General features: G+C 38.7%; 1 protein-coding gene across 1 annotated transcript in view; it reads left to right on the forward strand.

Annotated features, from left to right (window-relative positions):
• The first annotated feature begins 1,177 nt into the window (after nt 1-1,177).
• ZNF804B (zinc finger protein 804B) overlaps nt 1,178-23,036 on the forward strand; it is a 633,150-nt gene continuing 611,291 nt past the window's right edge. The window contains exon 1 of the mRNA XM_055421036.2: nt 1,178-1,285. Within this exon, the coding sequence (XP_055277011.2) occupies nt 1,178-1,285 (108 nt within the window). The remainder of the gene's footprint in view (nt 1,286-23,036) is intronic.

Below are 23,036 nucleotides of genomic sequence, written 5' to 3' on the forward strand. Positions count from 1 at the left end.
CTCTTTAAGGAAACAAGAGACTTGTAAGTGCATGTTTATAACTGAAGACAGATATATAGATGGAAAGAGACACACGTATGTTTGTTTTGTTTCTGTTCCTTATACAGGTTTTCTATCTAAAACTTACTTCCTCCTCCATCCATTGCCTACTATAGCGCCGCTAATCTGTTTGCCCTATTTGGGGCTGCACAGCACATCCCTACAGCCGGGTGGGGAGCTGTTGCTTTGGCCAGCGCAGCCGTCAGCCGGAGCGCCGAAGAAATGCTGAAGGCGAGCAGGCAGGGCAAGAGTAAAGAAAATGCTCTCCTTCCGCTCAACTCCTCCACCGTGCACACCCCTCCGCAGGACCTCGCTCCCAACAGAGCACAAAGTTGGCCCAGAGACACAGGGCAGAGACAGGGGTTCAGGGCGGCTGATGGCGGGATGCTGGAGCGGCGCCTCCCGCACGCGGGAGAGCCTCCTGACGCCGCCGCAGCTGTCACCGCCACGCCGAGCCACTGGCGAGCCCCTCGCCTCCTAGGTGGCTCCTCGCCGTGGCGTTGACAGCCCCCACTCACAAGTGTCCGTGTCCCCAACTCCCAGTTCTCACCTCAGCCCGCCCGTCCCTCCCCGCCCCCTTCCCGCCACTGCAGCGGGGGCAGCGATCTGGCGCTCCGAGGACTGCCCGCCACTCTCCCCGCGAAGGCTGCCGCTGCTACCGATTCGCGGCGCCGCAGACACAGCCCGGCCGCGGACGCCGGGGCCAGACCGTGCGGACCCGCGCCTGAGCGTCCCCTGAGCGCGCGCTGAGTGCGAAGGCGGGGGCGGGAGGGAAAAGGAGGAGGAGTTGCTGATCCCCTAGCGGACCCAGGAAGTTGTCCTTAAAAAATATACATCGTTGATCGGCGGTTGAGCAGCCACCTGGCCAGAGCAGCATGTGGACTGGCTCGCCGGGTCCCCTAACTGCTCTGTGGCTGCCGCTGCCGCCGCCGCCGCCGTCAGAGCAGCTGCTGCTGACAGCAGGAGCCCCGCGCGGGGCGAGGAGCCGGGACGCGCGGCTGCAGCGTCCCCTGCTTACTGCTGGCCGCTTCATCTCGGGAGGTGGCAATCACTGTTGCTGCTGAGAAACCAGCCCGCATTTCCGAGGCTGGTCGCCTGGTGAGGAGTTGAGACTCTACACCACCAGCCCGGAACCCACATGGCTTGTTACCTGGTCATCAGTTCGAGACATCTCAGCAATGGGCACTACCGGGGCATTAAAGGAGTCTTCAGAGGGCCCCTCTGCAAGAATGGATCTCCCTCTCCGGTAACCTGCACACACGCGCGCGCAGACACACACGTACCACCATCAGAATTAATATAAATAGAAAGAAATGCTATCTTGGCGCAATGAGGGGGAGATGGGTATCACCTTGCTCATAAGTATACTGTGTCTGTTTATGCAATTTGTTGAGAGACTTGCACATGAGGGGTGTGGGTTTACATGTGTATTTTCAACACAGTCATTAGTATCTATAGCGTTTAGTATGCAACTATTTACTGAATTCAGTAAAGTGTGGGCTTGTGAAAGTAGCTCTTGAGTGCTGTGTCAAGTTATGAATCTGCTGATTTGGGCAGTATAGAAAGTTTGAGTGGCACTTTATAGCCATGCTTTGTGCAGTCATCAGTTGGGATTAGTTTAACCATGCTGCACTTACTTTATAAGAAAATAAACTCTTTAAAGATTTTTGCATCAGAGTTCTAGCCAAAGGAAAAGTGTTGGATGCCCATATGGTGAAATATGTTTCACTATGCAGGTACTTTAAGAAAATCCAAAGAGTTCTTTGTGGAAATATAAATTATTTTTTTTTGTACTATGTATAGATGGATTGATATACAAATTTGAGTGACTGCTACTTAACTTAGTAAACTGTTCAATTTAGTTTACTATGTGTTTTAGTATTTTTTGTTAAATGATTTTAATTAGGATCTATAGCTTCAGTATATATTTTAGTTCATTCTTAGTACATACTATAGATGAATTTTTTAAGGATTCAAATGTTTTTCCAAAAAAGTCATGATTTACTTTTTAAACTTTTGAATTATTAGTAAGCGACTAAGGGTCTAAACTTGAAGAACATATTTTTTCCAGTTCAATGTAAAAAACCAGTACCTTAATGTATAATATAAAGAGGGAAAACTGAAGTTGTCTGATTTTTATTTTTATTTTTTGGTACTTTCCATTGGTTTTTAATTCTTCATTAGCATGAATTATTCAAAACTGCAATATATTATAAAAACCTGTGATTAAAGACTATGTGTGATTTGCATGAGAAATCTGAAATCAGAAAGTGCAGGTACCAGAGATCTCACTAGGACTCCTGATTGTGACAAACTATTTCCTCACATGCTTTCATACACTGTAAAAAGTAGGTCATTGCAATCCCCCTGCAACTGTTTAGCACTGAGTCAAAAGTGTAAGATGGGATATACTGTTCATATTGGCGTTTACCATTAAATTCATAGAGTTAGAAGGGTCTCGGAGAGTTTTAGTTGAATAAAGCCCATATTCAGTGTTTCTGAGCAGTTGGTCTGAATCCTTCCTGTTTTTAAAGATTCTCAGGACTAGAGTTTCTGCAGTCTCAGCAAACCACCTTATTATTTAACAACCCATGGTGTCAGAATCTTCCTTAGAGCAGACTTAAATCCTTCAAACTTTTCTTTAAGCTCATTTCATCTAGAAAACCTAGAATGTTCCATCTACCTCACAGGTATTATTCTTTTCCACTCTTTGATAAGCTCTGTGGCTATCTTCCTAAACTCTCTGATTGTAGAAATCTGAACTGGACAGTGCCTTAGGTGTATGTCCTTTAATCACTCAAGGAATAAAGGGAGAATTACTTCATGGTTCTTACATTGTTTAGTTCTATTTAAGTTGGTTAGAATATGGAAGTATTAATCTTCCAAAATCTGAAGGGTTTGCAAAGAAAATTTCTGTTATATGGTCAAAAAGAGTCCTTCCTCTCCCCACACTCCCCATCCCACTATGCCCATTCATTCCTGGGAGCCTGAATGACCCCATAGGGACCTTGCCCCGCAAGGGACCGGACATATGAATGTGGATGTAAGAAAATAGCCCATAATCCACATTGCTCTCCTGGCTGACCAGAGCGCACACCTACAGGACACTATTATTATTTATTATCGGGCTGGTTTTCACTAAAATACTGATTTGTTTACTTTTACCTAGGTGTCACATTTCGACTCACTGGACTGTTCTCTCCAATGTTTACAGTTTACATGTTTGACTATACGTAAATTACATTTGCCTCATTTAAAAATATCTGAATTAGTTTGTGTATTTCCTAAACCTGATATATTTTGTCTTTTTTTGCATTTTACTATGGAATTCGAATGATTATTTCAAGGTTTGAAAAGTTTCTCACATGAGATGAGCAGTACGTGAAAACTGGTTATTTATTCATTCTCTGTCACTGGCAGGTTGTTGAGACAAGTCAGAATTTCCTTCACCTTGCATAACATTTAGTCTTTCTCTTTAAATTGAAATAGGTCACTATCTTCTGGACCCTCGACCCTTGAGAACTTAAGTTACAGTTTCCTGGTCCAGATGAGTTCATATATGCCTTCTTCATGAATGAGTTGTGAAGCATAAAGGTGAAAACTGGTTACACATCTTTACCTTTTTTTTTTTTTCAGTTACTTTCAGGTTAGCAGAAATTTATTGATTTTTTTCATCAGCATAAGTATTGAGCATTTATGAGTATTTATCATCAGCAAACTCACAGATCTATGGTATATAATCATTTATTTTTTATTAAAACATAGCTACTCTGAAGGTATGTTTTTCAAATTTAACGCCCAGAATGGTCTCAAATTGACCTCCGTGTCAATAATTTAGTTATTTCTACTCACTGAAACTCAGCTCATCTGGAACTATGGATTGGGGTATTTAACTCATTTTCACTTAGTTCTACAGTAATTTAAATATTGGTTCTTACTTTCTTAATCTGACTGTCTTTCCTATATTAATCCATGTTTTTCTGTTTTAGTAGAGCTGTTTGAAAGTAGCACATAACAGAATCATTGAATAAGATTATTTTGTAACTTTGTTTAGAATGGAGAATAGCCACAATTCTTTTTTTATGTAATAAGAGTTTCTTTCTTTGATAGTTCTGATATAAAATATACCTGGGAAGGCAATGGCAATCCACTCCAGTACTCTTGCCTGGAAAATCCCATGGGCGGAGGAGCCTGGTAGGCTCCTGTCCATGGGGTCGCGAAGAGTCGGACACAACTGAGCGACTTCACTTTCACTTTTCACTTTCCTGAGTTGGAGAAGGAAATGGCAACCCACTCCAGTGTTCTTGCCTGGAGAATCCCAGAGACAGGGGAGCTGGTGGGCTGCCATCTATGGGGTTGCACAGAGTGGGACATGACTGAAGCGACTTAGCAGCAGCAGCAGCAGTATGAATTTAAAATTTCAGTGTCTTATAGATGTAATTCTTCAGTTATATGTTTAAAGTAGTTGTATAATTTGTCATGTTAAAAGGACTTGTCTGTAGAATCTGAACACATGATATATTAAACTGACAGTAAAAAGGGGATGCTTAAATTTATATACATTTTTATTTCAAAGGATTTCATTTAGAAAACATTGACTCATTACATGGAACTCTTGTAATAAATACTTAATGGGATACTTGAGAAATAAATAAAGCATTTTACCCCTAAACAGTTTTCACAGATCAGTAAACTAAAAATCCTAGAGTGAAATTCAGTTCCTATCATCAAAGTGAAAACATTAAAATGTGTTATCTGTTGCATCTCTCTTCTTTTTGGTGACTTGGCATGAAGAAATAGCTTATTGCTTTTTATCCTAATTAAGATGTGAATAATTGATTTGAGATAGTTTTTGTTACTTTAAATACAGGAGATTAGAGAAAAAAATGACAGAGCATCACATAGTGCTTATTGGTAAAAGTCTCCAATTTTAGAAAATATTATAACTCCCACATTTTAGTATATTTGTCTCCCACCATATTCCAAATATATAATAAGATTGAATGACTACTTTAAAAATCACAGATGCACACACACACACACATGCCCGCACATGTCTGCATATATTTATGCATAAATATACAGATACATGGGCTTCACAGTTGGAGCTAGCTGTAAAGAACCTGCCTGCCAGTGTAGGAGACATAAGAGACACAGTTTTATCCCTGTGTCAGTATGATCCCCCGGAGGAGGGCGTGGCAACCCATTCCAGTATTCTTGCCTGGAGAATCCCCATCCCCATGGATAGAGGAGCCTGGAGGGCTATAGTCCATAGGGTCACACAGAGTCAGACACGACTGAAGAAACTTAGCACACATGCATACAGATACACACTTGTTACCAGTGCTCAGGTACAGGAAGCTACCTATGCTATCAGAACTGTTAAAAGTTAAACTTTTTTACAACTCAGGAACTTAAAAGTTCTTCTACCACCATGTTTGAATTCAAATAAACAATTAATATCCTCTATGTAGTGTCAAAAATATTTGAATATATTCTTAGCTATCTTAAGTAATGTAAAATACGATATCAAATTTAAAAGTTGTGTATGGTTTATTATAGTTTATTTAATCTGTATATGAACAACAGTAAGACTGTCATTCAGTTTATCTAGTGATTAAATGTTAACAATAATCATAGTTTTATCTGTGGTACATGGTCAGCTTATTACCATTCTTTGGAAGCTTAGATAAAATGATACTTCAAAAGTACTTATTCCTGGGAACTCTATAGACACCCAGGAATATCTGTTTTTGGGAATATCTGTTGTCTTCCCCTGAAACATTTGATGTGAAGAAAATTCTTGGGATTTTGATCTCAGCAACATATCAGGATCCTTGGATGATGATATTGTTTCTTATCTTTTCTTGTTTAGTGATCTTATGTTTTGTTTAGTGAAGTTATATGACTGACTGCATTACCTAATTGAAAGAGGTGATATATAAACAAATGAGCATTTTAAATGGACTAAAAATTTCTATAAAGTTATCTTTTTAAAGTTATCAATGCATATGTGTAAATGAATAAAGTTCTAGTACAGATTAATTACCTTGGGAATGCACTTATTCAGAGAACCCCTTATGAGGAAATGAGTGCAATTACCACCTTGCTCTTTTTTTAATGACTGTAATAATTGTATGTATTTCCGTTATGTTTAATAAGTACATGGTTAAACATATCCAAAAATGTTCTCAAATTGTTGTGCTTTTCATGTGCCAAGAATAATTATGAAGATATGTTCTCCAATAGAGAAATCACCTGCCTCTTCTTGATTTCATGAATATATATACTACCTTTTATATTGAAACTTTCAGATGTTTTCTTTAGGGAAGACGTAGTTACAATTCTTACAGAGCATGTTTTCTTTGCTATGTCAAATATTGTATTAAGCAATCTCCTTTCCTCTCATAGACTTTTCAACCCATTTCTTCTCTCCCCCAACTAAATGATTATAGAAACTTGTAGTTGGCATTTGTGCTTTCCAGAATAACTCTCAAGTTTCTAGGACTTAATTTATGTTTCTGTAACTTCAGAAAGTTTCCACGATAAGAATCCAATGAGTATTTGAGTGCTGTAACTTGTGGCTTTATTAGCTCATACTGCATTTATTTCACAATTATAATTTAATGGGTCAATTTCTTAATTTGTTTCTTTTAGATGAACAATTAATATAAACTCTATTTTAGATTTCCCATATTTTGGAAACAGAATAAAACATATTTTCATCAGGTGGTTAAATGGGGATGTTATTTAACATAGAACTTAATCATTTATATTTCTGTTAAAAAGACTTAGTTGTAACTGTGAAATCTTTGTTGTGTAAGATTTCACTTAGAGACATAGTTTTCATGTGTTGCATATTAATAGGGCTTGAGATGTCAATAGGATTAAAGCTGTACTGAGAGCAAAGATTGAGAAGAGTAATAAGTATTTTGAACAACTTTATGAGGTGCATTTCAGTATGAATTTGGTTTGTTCACACAATGGTAGAATAAGTCTTTAGGATACACATACATATTGTGTAGAAAATAATTTGAATCAAAATTGAGATAAAAATGCTACTTTGCTTGAAAATATCTTTTGGTTTTAACAGAGTTTTCGAGGTAATTCTTATAAAATGACAAGCAGGAGTCTTGCAGATAATCAGGCTTACTTAGTGGATAAGGTCTAGAGAGAGATATTAAATATTTGATATACTCTTATAAAATGCAGAGTTATGATGATAATAGGAATATATCAGTCACCAAGTTCCAGAGTCTTTCTTGCATTGAAAATGCTTATTGGATATGAAAAGAAACTGTGGAAAGGTGAATTACGTCATAGGTAGACAGCATTCTCATTTGTAACTAAGACATTGTTAGCTTATTGAACACAAGAATGCAAAGGAATATTATATACTACTTAAAATGGAAAGGACTTTTAAAAGTATTCACTAACGATCTCACTAACAATGGATCCCTAATAGCATACATTGAATTAAAAGTGAACACTTCTTTCATTTAAATTTGATACCTGAAATTTAAACATTACCTTCTAAACAACTGATAATGTGATTTTCCTTGAGAGATAAAGAAAGCTGTATCATGATCTATATTCCCTTTCTTCTTGGACTGTTAGGAAACCTAAAGACCAATCTCTGGCTTCCCAGAGTGATGGGTATTGATGCTGACCTTCAAAGCAGCATGAGGTTCTCACTCCTACTTACCTCCTATTCCTGGTCTAGCTTTTGTTTTTAGTTTATTTTCTGTAACTCTCATTCTTTTACATTTATTGTTTTAACGTATAAAGTTTCTTTTTGATGACTTAAGTCTGTTGTGAATAAATAAATAATAAATAGACTATAAATAAATAAATAGGATATAAATAAATAATAAAATATAGACTATCCAACTATCAGGATGCTACTCAGGATTTTAGACTAGACAGCTTTGAATGTGATTCAAGGATAGTATTCATTTTATTCATTTGTAGCAAGTATAATTAGAGCTGCCATTTTTTTGCTTTGACAATTGGCAAATTCCTTTTGCAAGTTTGATTTCACTTTTGTGTGGGTGTAAGAAGTAGAATATAGTTTATTTTGAAAGGAGTACTGCCAATTAGCTTTTTTTTTCTAAAGTCTTTTGCCTCCCTGTTATTCTTCTTGCCATTGATCCTTATTCCTTTCATTAGCATGGTTATCAGTTTCTTCAACATCTTTTTTGGTTCATGACTAAATGTTGGCACACACTTCTAACTTCAGAGGCATAGGTCTCTGCAAATTTTTAGAACCATCCTGTTGTGTCTACTCCCCAACCCAAGCATGCATGTTCCTTCTCTGTTCATCAGTCACACATATTAATAATTTTCATCTCTAGCTGAAAATTTAGAGCTTCCCCCATATATTCTTTCAGAACCCACATACCATTGCTATTCCCCTGCCCTTTTACCCACAGTTATGTGCTATGCTGTGCTCAGTTTCTCAGTCATGTCCGACTGAGTACAGACCCCATAGACTGTAGCCTGCCAGGCTCCCCTGTCCAAGAGATTCTCCAGGCAGGAATACTGGCTGCTGCTGCTGCTAAGTCACTTTAGTCATGTCCGCCTCTGTGCGACCCCAGAGATGGCAGCCCATCCAGCTCCCCTGTCCCTGGGATTCTCCAGGCAAGAACACTGGAGTGGGTTGCCATTTCCTTCTCCAATGCATGAAAGTGAAAAGTGAAAGTGAAGTCGCTCAGTCATGCCTGACTCTTAGTGACCCCATGGACTGCAGTCTACCAGGCTCCTCCGTCCATGGGGTTTTCCAGGCAAGAGTACTGGAGTGGGTTGCCATTTTTTTCTCCAAGGAATACTGGAGTGGGTTGCCATTCCCTTCTCCAGAGGATCTTCCTGACCCAGGGATTGAACCCAAGTCTTCTGCATCTCCTGCATTGGCAGGCAGATTCTTTACCACTGAGCTATTTGGGAAGCCTTTCCCACAGTTAGGCAGCAGTTCATTTGTCTCATGTTACTTCCTCAATAGCAGAAAAATATTGTCAGTTTCTCCCTACATATGATATCCTTTTCAGATCCCCATTTTGCTATGAATAATTTTATTCTGTAACATGTTCCCTGGCAAGCAAATATGATAGGCATTTCCTCTTTGCGAATAATATAAATACCATTTTGTAAAAAGAAAGTAACTATTGAGCCCCTTATTGAATGATGGAGAGAATGGAGGAGGCTCCACTGAAATCTGACCCTTCTTATTGATTTGCTTCATCTGAATATGAAGTCAAGAGACAAGAGGTGTCCATATTACTTACATTCACATTATCTGAACATGTTCATAGTCCTTGGGTGGTATCTAAAAGTCTTCTTGATCTAGCCCCTTTGGACATCTTCAACTTTAACTCTATTCTTTCACCTAACACTATGGTCCAGTCATAGTGAACTACTCAAAATTCTTTACTATGACCTGTGTTTATGGACCTTTTTGTCATTGCACATGCTATTCTGTTTGCTACAAATCCTCTTTTTTGCTATCATTTCTTGGGATAGGTTTAAATTATTCTTTCAAACTGAAAGAGTTGTGTTCTCTTGTGAATCTACATGAAGTCCCTTATCTCATGAATCAGGTGCTTCTGTTTCAGGCCACCACCGTCACATCATTGCTTGTAATCACTGTGTTTATTTGTCTCCATTTCTCTATGAGTTGTGAGTTGTGAAGTCATGTTTGTCATTTTCTTTATATTCTCAGAGTTGGGCATAGCTTCTGGTTTATTATTGGTTTCAATAGAAAAGAATTTCAATAGAAATTTAATTATTATATATATTCCCTTTGGTCCTTCTAGTAGCTCCAAGAAGAAAATATTTTCTTGAGAATTGTTTTTCCCCAAGTTAGTTAGAATCTATTAGAATGCAAACTGTTCTGCTGGATTTTGTGGTCACTCTTTTCATGGTGATGCTTCTCACTTCAAATTCTACCAAGATACTTTGGTCAATTGCCTCAAGTATAATATAATACTTCCTATTATTCCAAATTGCAAAGTGCTTTATTCCATGTAACTGTTTCAGAACATCTTTTGTTAAAGGCCACAAGAGGCTGAAGAATGGCTATATATAAATGGATGAAATTCATACCTGAGTTAGTTGAGCCATATTTTTCATTGGCACGTATTTAATAGCTTCTGTGAAATGAATTACGTTAGGAACTTGACCATTCCCTTCCCATTTAGAAATGTGTAGTAAGAAGGAAAGATAGTTGTTTTCACACCATTTCTCTCTATCTTGTTCTCATTTTCTTTCTTTTGAAAAAGAGACAATCATTTCCTTGTCACTGGCCATTCTAGCCCTTGAGAAAGCACCATCCTGAAGCAGCTGCAAAGTGGTTGTTGCATAATTGCCTGCTCTCTCCAATGGCTTAAACTTAGCAATCACACAGTTTCCAATAAAATTTTGCTAGTACTGATACTTTATTTTTGTCTTGGGTAAGTCAGGATGTGGTCACTATTCTCAAAAGAATCTTGGATTTTTTTCTAAATAATGAGTTTTAATTAAAATATCCAGCCATTTCAACTAGACATACAGAAAGATAGTAATACTCTCTGGAGTGGAGAGAATCAGGCCTTTTGTATGGTCAGGTTTTTTTTTTTACAGTTGTTAACAAATATTTGACTTATTTGTCTTATTTAGAGGATATAAAAATTGGAAGGAATTTTAACAATCTGGTTTAGCCTCCCACTATATACATTTTAAGATATCATTATGATAGCAGAATAATGACTTCTCAAAGATGCCCACATTATAATCCTTAAAACCTTTGGCTTTAACTTAACATAGCAAAAATACTGTACAGATGTGACTAAATTAAGGATGTTGAGAAAATTTTCCTGGATTATGCAGGTGAACTCAGTAGAATCACAAGGACCTTTATAAGAGGGATGCAGAAGTATCAGAGAGAGAGCTTTGATATGTTATGCTGCTGGCTTTGAAGATAGAGGAAGGGGCCACAAGTCAAGGAATGCATATGACTTCTTGAAGCAAGAAAAGGCAAGTAAATAGATTTTCCCGTAGTCTCCAGAAAAAATCACAGCCCTGCTAACACCTTGATTTTAGTCCAGTAAGACTTCTGACTTAATAGACTGTAAGATAATAAATGTGTTATCTTTTAAGCCAGCAAGTTTGTGTTTATTTGTTAGAATAGCCATAGGAAATGAATACAACTACTCTTAACGTGGGCAAACATTTCCAGTGGTAGGGTGCCTCTCTGCTCACCAAAGTGACTGATCCTCTAGTGAGACTGTGTCTCCTTCTGCCCTCTCCCAATGTCTCTGCCTCCTACTTACTCAGTATTCTTCCTCAATGTGCCCCTTGGAAACAAGAGGATAGATCTACCCTGTCTTCAGTATTATATCCTTTCATCTATTCAGAGACAGTTGGTGATTTTTCAGTAGAGGACTGAAAAATTTGTGAGAACTAACCTTAATGTATATTACTTACATTATTTTCTTATTTATTAATTGAATTTTGTGCAACTCAAAATACTCTATTACACTGTTTAATGTAATAGATGTTATGAAGTACAATATGCTGATGTTTCTTATACTCTTGAAAGGTGATGATAAGCTTGGTAAAATATTATCATATATTTGGAAAAATATCCACACTTTTAAATCATGTCTATTTTTTAATAGTTCCCTTTCATACTGTATACATCCTTGATACAGAAGATAAACTTAAGACTACAAATCAGATCATTTTAAAAGCATATTTTAAAGCCATTTTTCTTGGTTTGTTGAGTCTTTGATTTAGATATCTACAAATTTCCTAGGTGATGAAACACATTAGCTTTAAATAAAAAGTAATGGGATGAGTCAAAATAGCAATTATAATTTCATAAAATCTTCAACATTCCTATTCTAGACATAACGGTATCTAAATAGAAAGTTACTTTTTACATTTTGTATTAAATAATAACATAATATATAAATTGTCACAAGTTGTAAATGTATAGCTTTTTAATACCCCAGATGTGGATATATTACAATTTCCTGGAAGCACCAGGTGTGCCTCTTATCAAGCATCACCCAAACCAAAGGCGACTATTGATCATAAAATTGGCTTATATTAAAAAAAAATGATATTAGAAAGAATTGTAGTAAGAAATATATATCTTTGCAGTTCAGCTGACAGCAAAGTCCTCTTTTTGGGTAGGTATAGGTAACTAGACAATGTTTTAGCTGCTTATTATCCTACTTCACTTTGACTGATACAACTAGCTTGTTAACTATTTGAAATGAACAAAAGAATACTGATCTGGTAAGAATGAATGGATTCGTGCTAATATAACACAGGGATCGTATCCAGGGTGACATCTGTGAAGTATTTTATTATCTTTCCTTCAATAGTACATGTTGAAATTAAAAGATCTGACCATCATGTAGATTTCTATATCTTTGGTTAGGAATGGCTCTGTTGCATTCTCATTATTTGAGGATATGTGAATTATGTATTTAGTGGCAAACTAGTAAATGATTAAAGAAAAGAAACCTCTATCTTGGACTTCTCATAAAAAAAAATGAAATTTATGTGCAAATGATATGTAAACTTTATTACAAAAGTTGTTATAATCTCACACGCATGCGTAAGGATAAAATACAAGGCTGTGTTGCTATGGAAACAGGATTATTGCCAAGAAGATTATAGATAAAACCAAACAATGCTCATATTAATCAATCCTAAATTAAATGAATTTAAATATGTTTAAAGAATTGATCATGTATTTTCAATAAAATGCTCATCTTCCAGTATCCATATGCTACATGCTGTGAGTTCAAGAGCTCTGCATGATATTGCTGGAGCAGCCTTTAGTGGCGATCACTGATGATTTGTTTTCTTATCATTATAGAAGGAAGATTTGTGAAATTGTGTTTTAAAGGAAAAGTAATAAACTGCAATAAATTTTCTTTATGTGTTCCTACCAATAGTAAGTCACTTTTCTGTAAACTTTTTAATAATCATACTCAGTTACATCCTCTGTGATCATCAGGAGAGACTCCACCCTTGAAAATGATAGAGAAAATAAGTTTTCTACAAGAAATAGAATAGGTGAGAAAGCATGCATGCATGTGTGCTCAATCGCTAAGTCGCGTTCAACTCTGCAACCTCATCGACTGTAGCCCACCAGGCTCCTCTGTCCATGGGATTTTCCAAGCAAGAATACTGGAATGGGTTGTCATTTCCTCCTTCAGGGGCTATTCCTGACCCAGGGATTGAACCTATGTCTCCTGCATTAGCAGGGGGATTCTTTTACCACTGAGTCTCCTGGGAATCCCTGAGAAAGCATATCAGGAACAAAATTATAGTTGGCATAAACATATTCATAGGGGGTATTATGTGAACTTATATAAGCATCACTGAATCTGAAGATCCTAGAATTAGATCCAATAGACAGTAACTGGAATACAGCTTGTGATCTACTTGTGTGACACCAATTTGTGTACATAAAGTTTTAAATTCTTCATTAAGTTGTGAATATAAGGATAGCTCTGAGATTCAGTTTCTGATTATGATGAGCACTGTGTTTGATGAAATATGGGAGGAACCTACAACCTCACGATTTTTTACCAGCCTGTTTGGAAACAACTCACTAATGTTCGATCAGTGGTTTTCATGTTATAGTTGTTTTTTGTTTTTTGATATATTCTTAGTTCAAAAGAAATCTTTGGAGCCAGGCAAAATAGATGGATGCATGCATGTACACTCAGTCACTTCAGTTGTGTCCAACTCTTTGCGACACTATGGACTGTAGCCTGCCAGACTCCTTTGTCCAGGGAATTCTCTAGGCAAGAAGGCTGGAGTAGGTTGTCATGCTCTCCTCCAGGGGATCTTTCCCACCCAGGAACTGAACCCGCATCTCCAGTGTCTCCTGCATTGCAGGCAGATTCTTTACTGCTGAATCACCTGGGAAGCCCAAAATAGATGGAAACTTTGGCTAAAGGTAGGGGGAAGCTTTGAATGGTGAAAACCTTCTCTTTTTCCTCTGGGCAGGGATGATACATCTAGGCATAAGTCCTGGAACTTTATGATTTGAATACCACTTAGATGGACCATGAGGCGCAAGTATCTGCTGTTTCCAAAACATAATTAAAATGCATATATCTTATCCAGAGTAACTTAATTAACTTCTTGACACATTGCCAGTTAATTCCATCACTAGACATTGATTATCTATTACATTCACTCTAAGTTTGAAGTTTTTATAAAAAAACATTAAGGTGACTTTGGGATTTCAGGAACACCTTCATGAATAAGCTCAAGGAAGATCAAATATTTTCCTAAACGGAGTACTTGAGCAGACTCCAGAGTCAGTGGGAAATAACCATTGTGTGGGACAGAAATCTGGATATAGGAACCTGGTCTGGGAGAAGCCTAAGTTTTCTAGAACTGAAAACAGAATAACATTTCAATTGGGAAGTCAATGTCATTTATTCATCCGATCATGTTTAACAAATATTATAAAGGTCTGCTATGTGTCCATCCCTTATTGGCTATGTAGCAAAGCTGAAAGGTAAATCATGCTATCAGAAACGAAGGTATATTTTCCATGCAGCAAATACACTTGAATGTAATTCTGTCTGCATTTGGTAAGTGACCAAATTCATTTGGATAAAACATAAGAAAGGTGAGGGGGCGGCATCTAAATTGTATGAAGAGAGATGATGGTCGGTTGGCCCATGGCACTGAACACTTAGGTCAGCGCTTAAAAGTAACTTTTACCTAGACAGTTCTAAACTTTTATCCGTAGATTTTGCCATTTTGTTCTTTTTGCTTTGTTTTATTTTGGATCTTGGTAAATTTTGTTTTTTGAGACTTTGACTGCTTATGTGAGACCAAGGGAATGACCGCAGTTGAAGGCAGGGTTTCTGTGATCCTGCTGACGTCACTGTGGGATGAAGCCTACTAGGTCAGCTTTGAAAGTGTAATTGCCTGAGGGATGAAGGGATGTGGTAGAGAGAGTTCCTAGAGGAGAGACTGCATCAGAGCACTAGAAGGACTTTGTGTGGGGGTTTGAGGATCTGAGTGCTTCCCTTTCCCTTGGGAGAAGGCATGGTTGGCCACCCCCTTAGAGAAGATGCTGTTTCTATTCTGTGGAGAATCTTCTGTTCTTAGTGGTTAATGCCAGACATTCCCATATGTGTGTGTGTGTGTGTGTTCAGTCATGTCCAACTCTTTGTGACCCCATGCCAGGCTCATCTGTCCATGGGATTCTCCAGGCAAGAATACTGGAGTGGATTGCCATTTCTTTCTTCAGGGATCTTCCCAACCCAGGGATTGAACCCAGGTCTCCTACATTGCAGGAACCACCAGATGCAAATATATATAAGAAATATCCTTTATCCTGCTACTGATGTACTCTTTGATGTAAATGAAAGAGCTGGAAAAAAATTCTTCTCTTAACCTAATAGCTCAGGTGTTAAGTGCCCAAAAGAAAAAGTAGAAGACCACTGAGGAAATGAAAGCATAAGAAGGGAGCAGTAAAGATGAGTCTTAATTCAAAGTTCTGTTTTGAAAGGTCTTTAGGTGCCCCTTAAGAGTGGAGACCACTAAAAGGAAGGCCCTCAAGAGAAATAGGAAGACTTAACAGGTCCTAGAAGAGCTCTTTGCTATCCTGCTTAGAAGATAAACTCACCTGTCACCCAGGTTCCCAATGAAAGATTCTTAGGGAAGTTATAACTGTCTTCAGAGCTGTAGCCATAGGGCTGGAAAAGGTCAGTTTTCATTCCAGTCCCAAATAAATGCAATGCCAATGAATGTTCAACTACCATATGATTGTGCTTATTTCACATGCTAGTAAGGTTATGCTCCAAATCCTTTAAGCTAGGCTTCAGCAGTATGTGACCTGAAAACTTCCAGATGTAGAAACAAGCTGAGTTTAGAAAAGACAGAGGAACCAGAGATCAAATTGCCAGCATACATTGGATCATGGAGAAAACAAGGGAATTCCAGAAACACAGCTACTTCTGCTTCATTGATTGTGCTCAATTAGCTTTTAATTGTGTGGATCACAACAAACAGTGGGAAATTCTTAAAGAAATGAGGGTACCAAACCACTTTTCCTGTCTCCTGAGAAAACTGTGCGCAGGTCAAGAAGCAACAGTTACAAACAGACATGGTACAATGGACTGGTTCAAAATTGGAAAAGGTGTAGAAGAAGGCTATATATTGTCACCCTGTTTATTTCACTTATATGCAAAATACATCACACAAAATGCCAGGTTGGATGAATCACAAGGTGGAATCAAGATTGTCAGGATAAATATCAGTAACCTCAGATATGGCAGATGATACCAGTCAAATGGTAGAAACTAAAAAGGACCTAAAAAGTTTCTTGATGAGGGTGAGAGAGGAGAGTGAAAAAGCTGGCTTAAAACTCAACATTAAAAAAGATCATGGCATCTGGTCCCATCACAAAGGTCTGCAGAGTCAAAGCTATAGTTTTTCCAGTAGTCATGCATGGATGTGAGAGTTGTTGTTGTTTTTGCACAGTTCCAAACATAAGTCTGAGCACCAAAGAATTGATGCTTTCAAATTGTGGTGCTAGAGAAGACTCTTGAGAGGCCTTGGACTGCAAGGAGATCAAACCAATCAACCTAAAAGGAAATCAGCCCTGGATATTCATTGGAAGGACTGAAGCTGAAGTTCCAATACTTTGGCCACCTGATGTGAAGAGCTGACTCATACGAAAAGACCCTGATGCAGGGTAAGATTGAAGGCAAAAGGAGAAAGGGGTGGCAGAGGATGAGATGGTTAAATGGCATCACTGACTCAATGGACATGAATTTGAGCAAACTCTGTGAGACAGTGAAGATCAAGGGAGTCTAGCAGGTTGTAGTTCAACAAGTCACAAAGAATCAGGCAAGACTGAGCAACAGCAACCTCAAAACTCATGAAGTTCAGATCCTGTTTTCACAAATCATTTGGGAACCTTACTACATGCTGTACCTGCACTGTCCAAGGTGCTGATGAGAGTGAGGTAAACACAATAGACACGGTATCTAAGGGGCTTGGTGGTGGTTTAATTGCTGTCCTGTTCAATTCTTGTGACCCCATGGACTGAAGCCTGCCAGGCTCCTCTGTTCATGGGATTCTCCAGGTAAGAGTACTGGAGTGAGTTTCCATTTCTTTCTCCAGAGGATCTTCCCAACCCAAAAATTGAACCCAGGCCTCCTGAATTGCAGGCAGATTCTTTACTGACTGAGCTATGAGGAAAGCCCCATCTAAGGGGCTTGCTGCTGCTGCTGCTCAGTCCCTTCAGTCATGTCCGACTCTGTGCGACCCCATGGATGGCAGCCCACCAGGCTCCCCCGTCCCTAGGATTCTCCAGGCAAGAACACTGGAGTGGGTTGCCGTTTCCTTCTTCAATGCATGAAAGTGAAAAGTGAAAGTGAAGTCGCTCAGTGGTGTCCGACTCTTAGCGACCCCATGGACTGCAGCCTACCAGGCTCTTCCATCTATGGGATTTTCCAGGCAAGAGTACTGGAGTGGGTTTCCATTTCTTTCTCCAGAGGATCTTCCCAACCCAAAAATTGAACCTGGGTCTCCTATATTGCAGGCAGATTCTTTACTGACTGAGCTATGAGGAAAGCTCCATCTATGGGGCTTAATGGGTGCAAAATAAGGGAGGACAGGTAGGTAAGGGCCAACCACATAAGCTCCTGTAGGCCATCTGACAGGGAAATAAAGATACCACCTCAGTTGGAAATCTTAGTATAGAACTAAACACTCTGTGGTCCTGACATGGGTACTCCTAATTACTTCTTGGGGGTTGTACCAAATGAAATAGGAACCATGCCGCTTTATGTTGTTACAAACAAAAATCAGAAATAATTTGCAAATAAGAAAATAAGAGTATGGGAGTTGGATCATCATTAATCATTTGTGTAAGTCCATTAAAAATAGGCATTATGAGGGAAGAAGAACTGAGGATTGACTTTATAGATCTATACAGAAAAATGGTATCGTGATTTCAGCTTCACCCAAAATATTCCTCTTTGCTGTTTTACGGTAACCTGGGTTGATCTGGCCAAATGAACATTTTCTTGTTTTACGGATATATAGCATTTTTCTATCCAGAAAGCACAAGAAAATAGAGGGTTTTTAGAATGTTTGAATTAATTATAGAAACTCATTTTGTCTTTTTTAGGAAAATTCTATCAGACAGTATTAGAAACAATTAAGACAATAACATTAAAGACCCAAAGTAATAATCACTGACTTCCTTAGAGGAGGTGCATTTGCATCTCTGAAATACATGTGTGGTCACTACAAGAGGAGTTCCTTCCAGTGTTGCTTGGTAACAAAGGTTGCGTGTTTTTATATCAATTTAAAATTTTAAAATAAAAACCATGATGTGTGTAGGGGTTTGTGGTGTTGTCTGTATACCTATTTTTGCCTTGTTTTCTCCACGTCTGTACTCTCCACCCCCTAGACTTTTAAGGTGAGAGCATGGACATTTTCCCTTCTTGTATTTAGTATAAAGAAGTGGTTAAACATATGGATGAGTTGGACTGAACTGTTTTGACCTCCAACTCCAGTTCTAACTTGCTGTATGACTGCTTCAGCACTAAGAGCCTCAGCTTGTTCATTGGTGATGATAGTCGCCTTATGGGGCCACTGGAAGATGTGAACGAGCTAGTGAATGCTGAATTCGTAGCAAAGTGGTGGGTGTATAGTAAGTATGCAATGAAAGGCAGTTGATGGTTACTCCTATAGCACTTGACTTGTTCTGTTATAAACAGGTTTCCTTGACCCCTTAAACTGTTTTAAGCACAGACTGGGAACTCAGCACTCAAACAACTTGTTGAAACTGTTGCTGTTTTGAATGGTCCTTTAAGATGGCTCTTTACTGTAGCTGTGTTTTCTCGGAAGACAAGTACAGGCTGGTTAGCTTTCTGTTTAAAAGAACTGTTGCAAGTGGAAGCCCTGTGTTTTCACAACTTTCATCATGAAAATGCCCAGTATGCCCTGCTTTCCTGATATAGCTTTAATTCAAGACAATGATACATTTAAAGTTGTTTTTCCATTTTTCTTGTTTTCATCAAAGTGAATTGCGTTAAACACGAATTGTTTTTATTATCTTGCTGCCATGTGTAATTTTCCTCTATCTTTTCTATAGATATTTAATCTAAACTACTAACTCTGTGATGATAAGAATTCTCACTCTTGCTGTTTAAATATTTTTATTTCACTTCCTTTGAAAATTCTGATGGACCACTCTTGTGATTTTCCCTTCCATTGTTTTTTCTCCCCAGGAACAACCTGCTTTAATAGTAAACTATTTGAAGTGAAGACATATTAGGTAACTAAAGGTTGTATATGTTGTATCTATATTCTATGTTGCTTTAGCTTTTATGCACATATATTCTTCTCTTAGGAAAAAAAACAAAGAATATTCTCAGCTTTTCAAACAGAGGGAATACAATACAAGGCATTGTTTATGAATGTGTTGAAAAGGCTGAGGGAGAAAAAAGGGAAGATGCTATTACCAAGAGATTAGTAACTAGAGGAAATCACTGCAGCTCCTAGGGCTGGAGAAACAAAGGGGAAAGTGGTGCCTAAACCCTACAAGCTTTTCTCTGGTTGTGATTCTGCTTCTGACACCATTTCACCACTGCTCTGCAGTCATCCAAGAGCTGACAGCCCCACTGGTGCTGGTGGATTTGCTGCCTGAGTGACTCGTATCTACAACTGCTGGCTGCTGGCACCACTGTGCTCCTACTGCAGAGGTTGGCAGTTGTCTGAGGCTGCTGCCACCGCTACTAGAACCTTTGAGTGCTAAGTGCTAAGGTGTCAGGAAACAGATCCAAGGAAGAAAATCATGGCTTCCTTCCTTTTGCTAACTTCCACTCTCATACCTCTCTGATTAGGCTCACTCTTTCCATTGGCAGACCTAACCAGAAACCAACTGGCAAGGAGTTATGGAATACACAATTTGTGTGTCCCAGTGCCTAGGGAGAGAGGAATGGTTAGGATAGAACTGACTGGCAACAGAGACATACCCAGCATTACATTTACATCACTTACTTCAAGATTGCAGAAAGTAAGAGGGAGAGCATTAAATAATAGAGGAAATTATGCTGTATCTTTTATATAGAAATGTGAAGGATGTATATGTTCAATCCAGACTTTATGTATATTAGTTTCCTATTGCTGCTGTAATAAATTACCACAAACTTAGTGGCTTCAAACAACATGAATTTATTACTCTTCAGTTCTGTAGGTCAGAATTCCAACAGAGGGCTCACTGGGATAAAACTGAGGTGTAGTTAGGGCTGTTTTTTCTTTCAGGAGTCTTTAAAGAAGAACCGAATTATTTGTCTCTTCCAGCTTCTAGAATTTGCCTGTGTTCCCTGGATCATGGCTTCCCATCTCTATTTTCAAAGCCAGCAAGTTCTTCTCCAGCTGTCATCTCTCTGATTCTTTGTAGCTAGAAGAAACTCTGTGCTTTAAAGGATTTATGGGATTATATTGGACCCACCTGGACAACCCAATCTCCTCTCCTCATCTGAAGGCTTAGTTTTAAAGTTTTAATCACATCTGCTAAGTCCCTTTTGACAAGAAGATAGTATTCATAGGTTCTGAGAATTAAATTATGGGGATCTATGGGACCATTATTCTGTTTAACACAATACAGAATTTTAGATTCATAGACATCTGTGGTTATTCACTAGTCATTATCTCCCATAAATATCTTAAACACATGATATCCAAAACTAAGTTAATCTTCTACTGAGTGCATGCTTTCTTGGCTGGGGACATCATTGAACAGTCTAGGCTTGAATTTTGAAAATATTTTTCTTTAATCCCTCGGCAGATTAGTACATCTGCTCATTTTAGCTCCTAACTATTCCTCCATTCTATCCCTTCCATCTTTCCTACCACTCCCATTTCCTGGTATGGAAGCATTTTACATTTTCCTGAAAATAATTCTTGATTAACTGTGTCTGGCATTGTGATAGTGAAGTTATTGATATGAATGAGTCCCCATGTTATGTTATGGAATTTACAGTCTCAAATGGAAAGCACACATTAGATAAATAAACTTTTATGATATATGTTTTGGAAGTGGACTTTTCTCATCTTTGATTCATTTTTCAATAATTGGCATTAAAATATTGTGAGTATTCTAGAGAAAACCATCAATTTGTCTGATTTAAATGGAATCAGTAATGAGAACCTTTGGTGTATGTATGTTCAGTTCAGTTCAGTTCAGTCGCTCAGTCGTGTTCGACTCTTAGCGACCCCATGAACCACAACACGAAAGGCCTCCCTGTCCATCACCAACTCCCAGAGTTCACTCAAACTCATGTCCATCGAGACGGTGATGCCATCCAGCCACCTCATTCTCTGTTGTCCCCATCTCCTCCTACCCCCAATTGCTCCCAGCATCAGAGTCTTTTCCAGTGAGTCAATTCTTCGCATGAGGTGGCCAAGGTATTGTAGTTTCAGCTTTAGCATAAGTCCCTCCAATGAACACCCAGGATTGATCTCCTCCAGAATGGACTGGTTGGATCTCCTTGCAGTCCAAGGGACTCTCAAGAGTCTTCTCCAGCACCACAGTTCAAAAGCATCAATTCTTCGGTGATCAGAAGAATCCATCCATACATGACCATGGGAAAAACCATAGCCTTGACTAGATGGACCTTGGTTGGCAAAGTAATGTCTCTGCCTTTTAATATGCTATCTAGGCTGGTCATAACTTTCCTTCCAAGGAGTAAGCGTCTTTTAATTTCCTGGCCGCAATCAGCATCTGCAGTGATTTTGGAGCCCAAAAAAATAGTCTGACACGGTTTCCACTGTTTCCCCATCTATTTCCCAAGAAGTGATGGGACAAGATGCCATGATCTTCGTTTTCTGAATGTTGAGCTTCAAGCCAACTTTTTCACTCTCCTCTTTTACTTTCATCAAGAGGCCTTTGAGTTCCTCTTCACTTTCTGCCATAAGGGTGGTGTCATCTGCATATCTGAGGTTATTGATATTTCTCCCGGCAATCTTGATTCCAGCTTCTGCTTCTTCCAGCCCAGCGTTCCTCATGATGTACTCTGCATATAAGTTAAATAAGCAGGGTGACAATATACAACCTTGATGTACTCCTTTTCCTATTTGGAACCAGTCTGTTCCATGTCCAGTTCTAACTGTTGCTTCCTGACCTGCATACAGGTTTCTCAAGAGGCAGGTCAGGTGGTCTGGGATTCCCATCTCTTTCAGAATTTTCCACAGTTTATTGTGATTCACACAGTCAAAGGCCTTGGCATAGTCAATGAAACAGAAATAGATGTTTTTCTGGAACTTTCTTGCTTTCTCCATAATCCAGCAGATGTTGGCAATTTGATCTCTGGTGCCTCTGCCTTTTCTAAAACCTGCTTGAACATCTGGAAGTTCACGATTCACATATTGCTGAAGCCTAGCTTGGAGAATTTTGAGCATGACTTTACTAGCGTGTGAGATGAGTGCAATTGTGTGGTAGTTCGAGCATTCTTTGGCATTGCCTTTCTTTGGGATTGGGATGAAGACTGACCTTTTCCAGTCCTGTGGCCACTGCTGAGTTTTCCAAATTTGCTGGCATATTGAGTGCAACACTTTCACAGCATCATCTTTCAGGATTTGAAATGGCTCAATTGGAATTCCATCACCTCCACTAGCTTTGTTCGTCAGTTTGTCCTGATTCTGGAAGATTAAGAGGGAAAATAAATTGCATGTCAAATATGGCAACTGAGTTAATTGTAGTAAAAATCAAGCTTGTTGTTGTTGTTCAGTCACTAAGTCATGTCTGACTCTGCAACCCCCTGAACTGCAGAACGCCAGGCTCCTCTGTCCTCTACTACTACTTCCCAGAGTTAGCTCAGATTCATGTCCATTGAGTCAGTGATGTTATCTAACCATCTCATCCTCTGCCACCCACTTCTTTTGCCTTTAATCTTTCCCAGCACCAGTGTCTTTTCCAATGAGTCAGCTCTTTGCATCAGGTGGCCAGAGTA

This window comes from Moschus berezovskii, chromosome 3 (genome assembly GCF_049115385.1).
Source record: "Moschus berezovskii isolate FMDL1 chromosome 3, NW_MosBer_1.0, whole genome shotgun sequence".
In the NCBI taxonomy this organism is placed as follows: Eukaryota; Metazoa; Chordata; class Mammalia; order Artiodactyla; family Moschidae; genus Moschus; species Moschus berezovskii.